Source organism: Amaranthus tricolor, chromosome 5 (genome assembly GCF_026212465.1).
Source record: "Amaranthus tricolor cultivar Red isolate AtriRed21 chromosome 5, ASM2621246v1, whole genome shotgun sequence".
NCBI lineage: Eukaryota > Viridiplantae > Streptophyta > Magnoliopsida > Caryophyllales > Amaranthaceae > Amaranthus > Amaranthus tricolor.
In genome coordinates, this window is record NC_080051.1 from 27,916,402 (window position 1) to 27,931,666 (window position 15,265).

The window sequence follows — 15,265 nt, forward strand, 5'->3', positions numbered from 1 at the left end:
ACTCAACCAAAAGCTTAAGCTGATGGTTGAGACCCCAGGATATGTTATATTCCACTTTAAATGAGGGGTGGTTGAAATTCGAACCCGTGACCTCTCACGTTGGCTTCTGATACCATGTCAAGAGACCAACTCAACCAAAAGCTTAAGCCGATGGTTGAGGCCCCAGGATATATTATATACTCTAACAAATTGTCCCCATTATTTTGCCTTATTTATTTTAGCATAGAGAGTACATGACAGATTAATACTTAATGCAGTGGCATGTCTACCAAAAAATAAATAGTAAAAATAGTGGGATAATAGAAATGAATTGAACACATTAGTATTAGCTATTTTTAGGGCTTGCTATTCTACTATTTTTCATCTCTTGATACAAATACCGACTATTTTACTTTTAATGTCACTTTCAGACAGAAAATACTGTGAAATACCCTTTATATATATAGGTTGAATATCCTAACGTCCCAACTAATACAGTTTATTGGTATATATATGAGGTCTTTGTTTTAAAATTATCTCACCAAAACAAGTCTCTAATAAGAGTAACTCAAATTCTAAGGGTTAAAAAGATGATAATGACAAACGTGAATTATTTTCTGATTTTCTCAAACTTTTTAGTATTATTGCCACGCAACTTGCTAAAATAATACTTGTTTTGTTTCTGCATTATTTTTCGTTTTAAGTTGTCTCTCTCATTTTGTATTATTTTTATTTTTAGACAATGATTCATACTTTTTTTATCTCATTTGTATATTATAATACTTTTTTTGTTTTATCCATACAATTTATTTTTTCTCTTCATTTATTGCCGATTATCAATTTTTTCCTTTTCTATATATGCTGATATGCTAGGGAGACATACGAGTATTTTTCGACACACAAGTTTAACTTTCTAGTGTATGAATTAAGAAAATTAGTGTATACATTGCATATCCTATTGCGATTCAAGAAATTCAATCATACACTTCAAGAAATTAACACTAACGAAAAACGACTTCACACCTTGTATTTTATATCAAGTTTTCAGTATCAAAAGCTTTTCAAGAGACTCCAATTTCAAAAAATATTTTTTTTTATTATATTATATAGAATTACATTATAATGGAAACAAATTTTCCACAATTGGAGGGAATGTAATTCAAATTTGGGGGAAAATTTTAATAATTAGTTAGTATATTTTCCATTTCGTTATATTAATTATATATTTTGTTTTGAATGTTTTAGTTTTATACTTTTATTAGTTACATTTTCATTTCTTTTATGAAAAGTTTTCTAATTAGTTGTGAAAATGAAAATTACTAAATCAAATATTAAAGTTAATCTTTAATTTCTGACTCCAATATAAAACATGAAATAAAATAAACCATTATAATTTAATTAATTATCGTGCGAAATATCAAATATAATCAACATCGTAGAATGGATTTAATATTGAATCTATAACTATCACTAAAACAAAACATTGTTGATGTCATCATCTTTTAAAATTGCTTACGTGTCACATTCTCATTAAAAAATTTCTCTCCAAAACTCAATGATGATGTCATTGTTATTATTATAGTATTTATATCTTTAACTTTTTTAACTTTCTAATTATGACCAATATTATTCAAATTGATTGAATTTTTACTTTTTAGATCACATCATTTAATGTATTACAAAATTATATTTTTTCAATTATTTATAAAATCCTTTATAATGTTATTTATTAAATGAGTATAGGATATTTTGAAACGGTTAAAACATAAAGTAGTAAATTTTTAATTTTTTTTATACAAATACGTCAGAAAATTTAATAAAGTCGTACATCGCACGGGCATTATCTAGTAAAAAAATAATTCAAAAATCAATTTAGCAAATTTTATCACAAATTATGCTTGAATAAAAACCGACACAAATATGTATGATAATATTTTTATATTAAACTATGTATTTAAAATTGGCATGCTTGAAGATCAATTAAAAAATTATGCACCACCCGAAACCCGAACCGAGGGGACCAATCAGTGGCCAATCACTGTAACAATTTTTTGTTAAAGTAACTTTTTTAAAAAGCTGATTAACAAATTAACAAATTAAATTAAATCTGCTAATCAATGTTTAGGTATAAGCCAAGGATGAATATATTCTGTCACTGTTATTATTCACGTGCACTTCTCATTGGTTATCTATTTTATTAATATTCGGTGAAATAGTTTATTAGACAATTTTAATTTATTTTGGTGTAAATCAATGGTTAAATGGTCAAAATATCTAATAATTATGTAAAATTTATTAGTTGATTGAAATAATTTATTAAATTAACTAATTTATAATAATTTATCATATATAATTAAGTCACTTCAAGCAGATTTCAGTTATATTTTTGATTAAATTTGATGTATAAGTTAAATAAATTTGATCAAAGCTCACTATATCTAGAGCGTGTTCCAAAGGTTGCTTAAATGAATTGCCTAGTATGATAAGCATTGAAAAAATATATTTTAGAAAAAGGTAACTTAATTAAATTAAAAAAAATTATCAAAAATAATTTCAATTTTTGTTCATTAACTCAAAATAAACCTCACTATTAATATTCAGAATATATCCAATTATCTAGCATGTTGGTTAGATGTGTAATTAGTTACAATAATTTGTTAAGTTCACCTTATTACTACTTATACTAAAAAACCCTTGCCGATAATTGAGTTTTAATTCAGTTGGAGAGTAAAAACGATTTTTATAAGTAAAATTTAAATTCTTCTAATCTAACATATATATAATAAAAAATACTAAAATAAAATTAAAAAAACCTTGCCATAGATAGAGTGAGCCCCAAAACTAACAAGCTAGTAAATGTGATGACAAGTATAATTGTCGTCATTGCAAACACCACCAAATCCTACTCTCAATTATTCCAAGATTATTCGGCAAATGTGTGACGGATAAGAGTTTAAATAAAAAAATTTAAAATATAATCGATAGAATGCGGAACTTACTGCGTATTCTTATAAATAAAATAACATTTATATTTTAAATTTGTATGAAAGATCATGATTTCTCAATTCTTTTACATTGAATTAAGGACAAATCTAGAATATTAGTAATATAAGATAGATTGAATTCTAACTTTTACATATGTGTTGAACTAATTCAGCTACTATTTTTCTATGTTATTATTATATATTACACAGTATAATATTAATAATAAGATTTCTAATCAAAATAACACGAATTATAACCGGCCTAATTAAATCGGACCTAAATTCCTCCACAACCCTAAAAAGCCTAGAAGCACACTTATTAATTAGCAACTATTTTTTTAAGAGGATAATTAATCATAATTGATGTTTATATGTAAATGGGTGAATTGGGGACCAAGAGGACCATGGGACCAAATAGCAATTATATAGTGGTACTACATTTTTCACTTTTATTTACGGTTCATGTTGGAAGATATCATTAGCCAAGCAAATGTACAGATCACTTTGTAGTCATCATTTCATCAATCTCATTTTGGGATTTAAACTTTTAATTTATGGTAAACTAATAATAAGTTTCCTTCTAATTTTTTGTTAATCAACAAATTAGTATGATCATTAATTATATTTGATTGGTGTTGATTAAGGCAGCTATTCTCAATTGATTATCTCTTGTGCCTTTGGAGGGGACCATTTTATTTCTTGTAAAAAAGTACTTCTTCTGTCCCATTAAATTCAACGGAAATCAGTAAATGCAGTAAAAAGTTATGGTGGGAGAAATATATAAATGATATGAAAATGTAAGATAATCTGTTGATGAAAAATAGTTATGATCATATTCAAATTGGTGACAGACTAAAAAGAAAAACGGTAAACGTTTGAGATAAAAAAGAGTATTTAATATGATGTTCATTTTACTTTAATTTGTTAGTATAATGATAATCAATTTAGCTTAACTAATACATAATTAATTAGTTAAGAGTATAATATATTGAACCTATAAAATCTTCCTCGTTCCTAATCATAAAATATTTTACTCGTATGGTGGAATGAATCAATGACACAGGTCAGCAAGGATTAAGTCTAGTCTTGTTATTTTTTTTTAAAGAAACTAACACGAAATAATCCAACCTCTTACCGATTTCTCTACGATAATCTCAATTTTTAATTAACTATGAATATTCCTAACTATAAGAAGTGTCTGCTGAAAATGCACTAAGGTAACCTCTTATCTATATAACAAGTCATTTTGCATAAAAAAATAAAAAAAATACAAAATTAAATTATAAAAATGAAGAAGTTTTATAAAACTAAAAAAGAAATCAAGTAAAAAAAAATTTTAATTTTATTTTTAATATTTTAATATTTCTTTTTTCAATTGCAAAAATCGGTCATCGTTCGAAAAATAATGTTCTGGGGTAAGTGACACTAAAATTGAAATTATTCATAACTAATTAAAAATTGGATTATTGTAGGAAAATCAATAAAAAAAAATTAAATTATTCTAGATAATTTTTAGATCGACACAAATCCATCTAAAATAATCAATCACATATTACATTTTGACTTGTGACTTAAAAATAACTTGACCGACCTATTTTGAATATAGTTTAATTATAACTTAAAATTAATTCTTTATTTTGGTCAAAATTTAGAGCTCAACTTATATTTTTGAGTATGTATTTATAGTTAATTTAGTGTTGTTAAGTAATATTTTTGGAATAAGATCTTAAAAGTTGTATATTGACTCATTAGTCATTACTAATTACTAATGTAAATGATCGGAACAATCTGAAGTTTAAAAACTATATCAAACAATAAAAAATAATTTTATAATCGTTTAAGCATAGGATTGTAAAACACTGTTAGCTATTTTTGCATTCAAAGTTTAATTTTTTACGAATATTTAAAACTAATCTCTTATCAGAATAAGAAAAGAAAAGGTTTAAGTAATCGGTTATTAGAAAAGAGGGGTAAATTAGCAAGACGATTGAACCAAGATTTCATCAATAGCTCATACCTCAATCGGACGCACACAATAACACAAACTTAAAACCGATACGAAGATTTTCAAATCCACATTTTTCGGATTGAATAAAATTATACACATAACACATCCAACTCATCTACATAATAAGCAATTCAGCTAAACACAACAAAATTGCAGCAACTTATCTTTTGGATGTTCGACTTTACGGATCACGTCGTACCAACCTTTACGCCCTGTCGCAAACAATTCTAAGAATACACCGTTATTTTCGCCTTGGGTAACAGCTTATATACAGTTATACACAACCGACTCACGAGAACCAGATGGTTACTCACCCATCATATGCCTCTATGCACATTTTATTTTTGCTTAGCAAGAAGATCTTGAAGAGAGTCGGGATCATATACCGGAGGCTTACAGGAGAAATTTTGGCAAATTAAACCGACGACTTTATCCTTGGTGAAGCTACCTTTTGCCATACTTGCAATCTTCTTGTTATTCAACTCCCAGAAAGTCATCTCTTCTGTATCACTTGGGTCGATGTGGATCACCTGCAAGATTTCATTTATACGAGAATGTGTCATGGCATATATTTATCGAAGGAGAGCGAAAACACGGGAAGTAATTGGAAAAGGATTTCAATTTAACACATACTGTTTTGTTAGGATCGTAGGCTGCATGAACAGCGACCAACATGCTATCGAACTGAGCCAAAGATCTTCGTCCAACTAAAACGACCTGTTTTCTGGAAGGAACAGCAAGCATGTCGGCTGCACAGCACATTAAAGGCACTGCCATTGGCATATCTTTCAATCTCTTTTCGAAAGTCGCCTGAAAAATTAGGTACGTGCTGTATCAAAATACGGCTTGACAGGACACCAAGAAAAAAAGAACACTTGAATGAGAGGCAACGTAGATTTTTACCAGAAGCAGATCAGCATTCTTCTTGTAGCAATCAAATTGATCTTCACCGAAAAACGAGGCCAATCTGAAAAGGTTGATAGCTGCAACTGAGTTGCCAGAAGGCTCAGCACCGTCGTGATCTTCTTTTACGCGGAGAAGAACGGAAGGGTCTTCCCCAGGGGTATTGAAATACCCTCCACCTTCCTTGTCCATGAATAACTCATCCTAGAACCCAACATTTGCAAAAAATCGGAAAGCCGGGTTAGACAGTAGCTTTTCTTCTTTGGCTTAAAGAGGTAAAAAGATAGATCTGTAGCTTAGTTTAGTTAAAAAAACGCCTGGACTTAATTAATATCATCTCCCCAACCATCGGAATCGGGAAGCAATACGAGCAAATTGATGTACTTGCCTGGGTATGTTGCAACTCGGCTGCCCATTCAAGCCATTTGGTCCTACCACCACACTCGTAAACATCCAGCAGTCCTGATATAAGAAAGGCATAGTCATCTAGAAAACCAGGGGCTTTAGATGGTCCATTCCGGAAACTATGTCGTAGCCTTTTTGATTCTTCGTCGTACAAATGCTTCTTGATAAAAGAGGCTGCCTTTTCAGCCACTTCAATGTATTCGCTTGGCTGCATAAATTTCGAAAATTGAAGGTAAATTTTCCATGGAATTTCAAAGTTTTTTCAACCATGATGAAATAGATTACAATTTGATTCTTACCATTAACCAAATGATTTATGTTTTAAAAAAAATAAATCTCATTTTTAAATCTTCCAGAAGATAGGAAGGAATATATTCTGTCAGTGCTCGGTGGTAACAATGGTCAAATACCAGCATTTTGTGCTTTAAGAGAAGTAAAAGATAGATTATTGGCTATTACAAAGACAAACCAGCTCAAAAAAACCATGATGAAATAGGAAAAAAATGTTTACGAATGAAGATTGGAGTTCTTACATCACTTCCAGCAACTGGAAAGTAGTGTCTGAGCCCATTGGGTTCAGCCTTGAGAATTTTCGAAGCTTTCGCAAAGGATGAAATGACAAGTCCATTCCAAGACACTATAACCTGAAACACAGCCATATTTTCAAGCAGATGCAGCAGGGAATAGAAAGCCAAAATCTCTTTCCGTCACAAAAATACGCAAATGAAAGAAAAGACAACTGAGCTGCTTTCTGAACACACGGTATCAGATTTCTGAAAATGAAATAAAGTTATAGAACTGGTATTATAGTCGACAGATACGTTTTGACACGATATTGTTAGCTCAACTGAAGCTAATACCCAACGCAAAATGATGAGAACTCGAGTGAACTATTTTGATGGAGCAAAAGGTTCAAAAATTCTGATATAAAGATTAGATTCGGGTTTGAGGAGTCATCATTTCTCATAAATCAAATCAATAGGTTCAATAAAGTACCTTGTCATCGAGATGTGGTCGTGGTCGCTTAGATCTCACATCAAAAATTGTTTTCCTACATTGTCCTAGAATCTCGAGGTACTGGTTAATCAACATGCCTTGTTTTTTGGCCAATGCTTCAGTATTGCTCCTTTCAATAAGCACGTTCTTGCCTCTGAATTCATTGTGTGGGTCACTCATACTGGATAGATCACAGTTCCCTGTGGGTTTTATATAGTAATGTTCCTTGAAAAGGGTAGAGTGTTCTCCAAGGATCTCCTCAATCTTAAAAAAATGACAAAATGAAAGAAACATCAAGATCAAATTCTCGGAGCAAGTCGCTGCATCCAATATTGGCATGTCAAAAAAAACATTTTTCATTCATTAAAAAAAAAAGCCAACTCTCAAGGTAAAGTATTTAAAAATAGGAAAATTGATATTAATAATCCGATCTTTCACCCATGCACTGTGAATAATCCCACCTTTGGATTATATTTAGGGTATGTTGATAGCAAACTAAGGGCAAAGATTGAATTATTGTAAAATAAATGGTTATACTGATCGAAAATTAAGGACAAAGGTTGGATTATTATGAAATAATCCAAAGGTGGGATTATTCACAGCACCTACTCCAGGGGTGAAAAGTTGAATTATTAATATCATTTTTTTCTCAAAAATGTACATACAGTGACTAAAACTCACTGCTTCTGCCCACCCACCGTCAAAGGCAGAAAAAAAACGTAAAATACACTCGAGATTTCAACAGCTTTTTAAAGATCCGGGACACTTACCTCCCCACTGGACCAAACATAGAAAGCTCCTTCCTTTTTCCTTGCAGCGTCTTCCGTTTCAGCACTGTCAGCATCCTCTGCAGAAAAGATTTCTCCTTCTCCTCCAATCATGTCCCTCCTCAAGTAATCAAGAATGTCCCGTGCAATACTAGAATACTGGGAGTCTCTTGTGATTGCAAATGTGTCCAGATAAACATTAACCAACTGCCCTTGATCATACAACATTTTCTCAAAATGAGGAACTGCAATTCAGAAACCACTTTCTTTATGGGTATAATATCATCAAATGATATTACATGTTGCTTTAAACTCAATGTAAAAAATTAAAAAAAAATAAAAAAAATAAAAGAAAGAGCAAAATATTAGTGAATTCTTAGATCTAACCATGCCAAAACTCGTCCACGCTATATCTGTGAAAGCCCCCTCCAATATGGTCATGGATTCCTCCCTTAGCCATACATTGCAATGTAAAATAAACCATTTCAAAACCTTCATTTGCTTGACCTAATCTTCCATTGTCCTTCATCTTTTTGGAATAATACAGCATTAATTGAATCTCAACTGGTCTCGGAAATTTTGGAGCAGAGCCAAACCCGCCATTCACTGGATCATAAGTTCCTTTAAGCTACATAAAACATTCTTGTTTAGACAACATTAGATATAAAAAATAGAAAAACAAAATTAAAAAGGAAAAAAATTTAAGATGTCAAACAAAAACATCTTTCAAATGAACTGTCAGAACATCAATATCCAACACAACTGCACTTGTTAAAGCAACAACTCACTTGATCCGCACACAGGTGCAGGGCGTCTTGTGGTAGACCATCCGGCAGCTTATCCAAATTAGCTTTGGTAAATAAAGCTTCCGATAACTGTTCAATAGCAAAAGATCCACTTTTTATCAGCACATCTCGTTTATTATCCCAAGCTTCTTTTACTTTCCTGGAAGAAGCGGACAACTGGTCAATAGCTGGAAAAGGAATGATAGTCGCAAACATTTTGTGACATATCGAAATCTACCACTTCTGTAAGAATGGCTGAATATTTTGTTGCCAAACGGAAATTTTACCTAAGCACCGTTTTAAACCCAGGCCTCCCATACTTGTCATCAGGTGGAAAGTATGTTCCACCCATTAGTGGCTTCAAATCTGGTGAAAGGAATACACTCAACGGCCAACCTCCACCACCATATAAAGCCTGAACATATGTCATGTATACCTGGTAAAAAGATAAATGCTTCAAGATAAATACTTCATAATCCACTTTACACATCTATTATCCTTACCAGCAATACGACACAAGTTAAGGAGGTCTTCTAGAAGTTTGTTCTTCTATATTTGTTAGCTAAAGTACTCATATACTTCATAAGATCACTTGAACTTCACTGTAATTGACATCAAAGTTTTCGAAACTGGTAGCGCACATCCAAAACAACAATACTATACAGGTTAAAAAGACCTTCTACAATAAAATCTTTGTTACTCCCCGTCCCTATGAGAATGCACCCAAATTATTTTGGTTGAACTTAAGTGAAAAGTGAAATTGTGTTGAAGAATAAGACAACAAACAAGTGGATGATAGAAATGAGTGGTTAAGATGGAGAGAGATCATAAGTTTGTGGATGAGATTTAAAGAAAGCAAGTGGGGCATTGCCAAAAAGGGAAAGGGTGCAAAATGAGTGGCAGAAACTAAAATGGAGAAAGTTGCAAAATAAGAGGGACATAGAGAGTATTTGTTAGCTAAATTACTAAGATATAAATATGGTTCGCTGTAATTGACATCAAAACTTTCATACATAATAGAATCTTGCCATTGATTACATCCTACAACCACCACCATAAACTAATCCAATCGGGTTTGGAAGGTAGACAGGCACAGCATACGCAATGGCGAAATTTGAACAAAATGTTAGGGGGCGGAGTTAACAAAAAAATTGAATTCAACTAAAATACAGCCAATCAATACAACCAAAAATCATAATGTAAATTTTAAATCAAATTAAAACTCGACGCTCTTTTAGCACTTTAAAATTGTCTATAATCTCATTGACATTATATGTCTTTGCTATTTGTCCTCTAAATGTATATTACTAAATTATCTGTAATAACTCGTATTTAGCTTGGAAAAGGATTGATAGACTACTCATATCAACAAGGTGCATTTTCTTTTCTTTTCATGGGAGTCCATTTGCTTAAGAACTCCACAGTTAAGCGTGCTTGGTCGGGAGCAATTTTAGGATGGGTGATCTACTGGAAAGTTTTCCCGGGCGCGTACGAGTGAGGCCAAAGTGCGCTGGAAAGACTTGTGTTGGTCTGTGAGGCCAGTCTACAGTCTGCATGAGTAGTCACCAGCAGTCCGAGAGGCCGGGGTATTACACTATCAGCAAGAAAATCGTCGTCCATTTTGTTTCGAATTCTTGTCTTTACTATCTTCATAATAGTTATTTTACTGTATGAGTTTTCAGTGATTCAAGTAGTTACTTATTCAAACTAATTATCAAATATAGATAAGAAAATTTAATTAAAATATAAAACAAATCTTTATCCTTCAATTATGGATAGTAAACTATATTTTTGATTTTGTCAATTTCCTCCCAATCCCTTTCTTCTTTTTTCGTTTTTTTCAGTTGTTCAAATATGATAATTTCATTCCTATTTTGATAAGTCATTATTACTTATAAGATCTTTTTTTTTTATTTTGTTTCAATTATTGTCTTCCATTAATTGTGTTGCTTTTATATATTGGAAAAATTATAAAAAAAATATAAAATAACAGTTACATATTAAAAAAAATTTGCCGAAAATCTCGGAGGGGCGAAGCCCCTACCCGCCCCTAACAAAGTTCCGCCTCCGAGCATACGTAAATTATCTCTTCTACTTAAGCAGCCAAAATTTATATATTAATCTTAAACAATACCCCACACCTATGCCTAAGAAAGTTCTGGACATACCTTGTCAACATCCGGCCTTTCCTCCCTGTCAACCTGTTAATAAAGACACTGTTTTGAGAACTCACGAATTTCAATGCCTCCGGTGAAAGAAAGTAGTCTTCTTTTCAAACAGCATTAAACTTGATAAATAAACTTACCTTGATACTAACAAACCAATCATTTAGCAGCTTTGCAACCTCTTCACTTTCAAAGGATTCCACCTCCATCACATGGCACCTAAGCAAACCAAGAAAGTAAACACCATCTGATGTATTGTAATAGGCTCCGCAGCTTGTGAATTAAATCTATAAGAAGATTGACAAAAGTCTCACCAGTGGCAGGTGCTGTAACCAACTTCATTAGACAGAAACGCCATGCCAACAAAAAACATCAGAACCAACTAAATCTCTTAAAACAGAAAGTAAGAGAAACAAAATGTAAAATGCGGCAAATTTCATTAGAATAAGTGGATTTGCCTGATAAAAAAATCGGCACATCCCTCGTTCTAGCTTCCTGAAATGCTTCTTCGCCCCAAGGATACCAGTTTACCTTGAATCACAATGATTAACCAGTTATTTATAAAGCATTGTGCGGACAAATAGGAACTTCTACAAGCTGTAACGTATATATGATCATAACACAAAAATCTATCACACATTAGCAACCTATTCAGCACCCAACAAAGAATTATATAACAAATTTTCTCTTACGTTCCCAATCCCAAAACAATTTAACAGCAAATGCAAAAACCTAATCAGACAAAAATCCTAATAGTAGAGAAAGCAAAAGCATATTAATTTGAGCACAATTGTAACTTTTTAATGCAATACATGGTTTATATCTAGCATAGAATTACAAAGTTCCATATCCAATGGGGCTAACATCTAAAAATTCCTAGTTTTGGAAATACCCCTCCATTCTATTTTGTTTTTTTTCCACTTTAGATGAAAAAACTTAAATTAGGTTTTTTCACTTTAGAAGGGAGAAATTTTAGTTAGGTTTTTTCTGGAATATATTGAATATAAAATATATTCATGTGCAATTTTATTAGATTCATCTTAATGCATAGTTTTTTTATTATACAGTTTTTATAATTTTTATAATGCGTGTTTAGCAATTGAAGCTCAAATTTACTTTGAAATGCATGAAAAAGTAAAATTGACAAACAAAAAGGAATGAAGTGAATAACGAAAGACAAATCAATTGAAACGGGCACTTCTCAACTATGCAAAGAGCCATATAATGTGAAAATCGGTGGTAATAGAAAGTCGATTTCTTACTATAAGCGTAAGGGTGTATGCATCTTATCTCCTAACCATGTTTATGCAAAATCCACTTTGATGTCCCGGAGTAATGTAATGTTATGGACTTATAGTTGTTGTGCACTAAAGGACACTGGCGCAAAGCACTAGAAGTTTAGGTGATCATTGATGGTAATAGAAAGTCGATTTCTTACTATAAGCGTAAGGGTGTATGCATCTGATCTCCTTACCATGTTTATGCAAAATCCACTTTGATGTCCCGGAGTAATGTAATGTTATGGACTTATAGTTGTTGTGCACTAAAGGACACTGGCGCAAAGCACTAGAAGTTTAGGTGATCACCAGAGAGATTCAGCCACAATGATTCGATAAGATTTCATTTCACCGTTTGATGGGTAGCCCACCTTGTCAACAAACATTGAAAGATGGGTAGCCCCCAATTTGATACGCTAGACTACAGGACATTGTGCCATTTTCTTGCATGAACAAACTTTTACCATTTTTTAAACATAATTAAAGATTTACAATAGAATTAAGGATCAATTTGTTATGCCGTGACAATTCATTACTATAGGCCCACTCGTGTGAACACACCCAGAAAGCAATCAGACTCGGGTGCACAAACCCTTTGATGAAGTTCACTCCCTCCTGGAATCATATGACTCATACCCACGAATAATGAGCGTTGACCGGTTCACTCTTTCCTAAAATCATCACTCATACCCACGAATGATAGCGCATTGACCTACATATACACTCAGATAAGTTTCACTCTTCCTCAAAATCGAACATATACTAATAGGAGAGGATTACCATAAAGCATTATAAGTCCACAAACCACTATTTCATTGATGTGATCTGGGATCTTTCATGAGTGAAGTATTTCCAAACACAATTCTCTCTCCCCTATGTCCATAGAGATTCTCCTTACCCCGGCATCAAAACAAAGAGAGAAGTTACAAGCCTATCACCCTTTAAAATTAATGCAAACATTAGTTAAGAAAACATGATCAAAAAAGGTAATCCAATAGTTTCAACTCAATGCTTTCATATGTTGGGTATTCCCAAAACAACAATACAACATAATCATAATAATCATCCCCAAGAATAAAAACCGCAATAATAATATATAAAAAGTTCAATTAAAACAATTCCAATCATTAAGTAACAATTTAAAACTCAAAAGAAATTGCTCGTAAACGCTAAAATAAACAATAGAAATAAGAACATACAGGATTATGAGCATGCTGAAGAAGATAAGGGCTATGCTCAGAGGCAAGACGATTAGTGTGTTTCTGGGGTTTACTGGAAGACCCAGAATTCGATGAGTGATCCGCCATAGAAAGGACCTTAAAATTTGAGATGGGTCTTACACAATTTGCGTTAAAGGAAGGTGAAAATGGAAGAAACAGAGATGAAAAGAGCGGAACTTTTGTGGGTTGAAATTTGATGAAGAAAAAGGAAGCGTTGGAGAGGGAAAAGAAGCTTCTGCGCAAAGGAAAAGGAGAGCAGAAAGGGGAGATAGTAGAAGGAAGAAGTGTGTAGAAAGAAGAAGCAGAATGTTGAAGAGAGAAGAAGGCCATTTCCCATTTGGAGAATTGAAAATGGAGATGGCCATTGCTGTGGTCGACATGTGGAATGTCTGTGGTTCGACTCTTGGCTCGGTAATTTTGGGTTGGTAGGGTTTATGTTTAGCCACGTGTTGCATCTTGATCAGTGTCGTTTCTGATATTGTATAGTCCTATACAAATTAAAATAAATGGCCCTCTCTATGGAGAGTCGATTCGATGTTCGAAAAATGACAGAAATGGATACTATATATCATAACATCAATATAAATCTAGATGTCTTATATACTTCTTAATTGATTATCATTATCATCCTACCTAATATATTCTGCTCATAGAAGAACTATGGACAGGGTTTAGGGAGGAATGGACGGTGGCAACTCATACCCATAAAGGAGAGCGCGGCAAAGGAATCCCCCAGCTCGACAAAGATAAAGAGACGTAACTATAGAGGAAAGATAAATTAAAAGCCTATGGACAAATGCCTAATTTACCTATGATCGAGAACGATCGTAATCTTGGTTCGCCATTAGAGGGTAAGAGCACCAAGAGATATGATTGAATTCAGAGCCCATTGTTATTATTTATTCACAAAAACTTGGACGAGAGGGTTTCACTATGAGACCGTTAATTTGGGCAGGCCTAATTCGTGCGTGTAACAGCATCATACGCTTTCTCTTTTTTTTTTATTTTCTAGGCATTTATCAAGTTTGATCTTAAAGGTATCAATTTTGACCTTAAAGGTTATCAATTTCAACGTAAAGTAAAACTTAAATAGATCAATTAAAATAAAAAGATTCAATTTGGACCTATAAGTGATCAATTTTGATATTAAACTGATCAATTTGTACTTAAATATGATTCCGTTTACAATTTCAAAACACAATTTAACAAAATGGTGTTATTCTATCATTCTATGGATGAATTTCAAACAACAAAAGAATAATCAATAAATTATCAATAATAGTGTTAAAACATTGCACAATACAAGTATTCTTATTCAATGCATACATGATGGTTTTAATGGAACATAAAAGTACTTATACTTTTTAATTATTGATCAATAATAGTGATATTGCTTTTTCCTTAACAGTTTTCGTTCATATTAGACTTGAAAATAAAGTTGTAGGTGTAGTGTTTGCATATCCTTGATGTGAAAGCGAAGAAAGTGTCAATCTCGATTATGTTTTCCAAATGATTCGACCAATACTATTAAAAATGATCAAGAGTTCATAATTGCTTGGTTATAAAAATTTCAATTTTAATCTAAAAATAATCAATTCAAACCTTAAAATGATCCATTAAATAAATTGTAAATGATCAAGAGTTCATGACTTTTGTTAAAAAAAGTTTCAATTTTGATCATAAAATGATCAATTCAAACATTAAAATGATTGATCAAAAAATCAATTGACCTTAAAGGTATCAATTATGACCTTAAATAGATCAAGTACTGAGCGT

The 15,265-nt window shown here is 32.1% G+C and overlaps 1 protein-coding gene across 1 annotated transcript; it reads right to left on the bottom strand.

The window, feature by feature from the left end:
- Window positions 1–4,950: 4,950 nt before the first annotated feature.
- LOC130812693 (uncharacterized) lies at window positions 4,951–13,850 on the bottom strand. The gene is made up of 15 exons (XM_057678255.1): window positions 13,469–13,850; window positions 11,451–11,523; window positions 11,307–11,328; window positions 11,133–11,211; window positions 10,996–11,028; window positions 9,115–9,263; window positions 8,831–8,987; window positions 8,430–8,670; window positions 8,046–8,287; window positions 7,276–7,539; window positions 6,813–6,923; window positions 6,263–6,487; window positions 5,875–6,078; window positions 5,605–5,781; window positions 4,951–5,501 (listed from the first exon to the last, which is right to left on the bottom strand). The coding sequence occupies exons 1-15, from the start codon at window positions 13,817–13,819 to the stop codon at window positions 5,310–5,312; spliced, it is 2,520 nt and encodes an 839-aa protein (XP_057534238.1). The 5' UTR covers window positions 13,820–13,850; the 3' UTR covers window positions 4,951–5,309.
- Window positions 13,851–15,265: the final 1,415 nt, after the last annotated feature.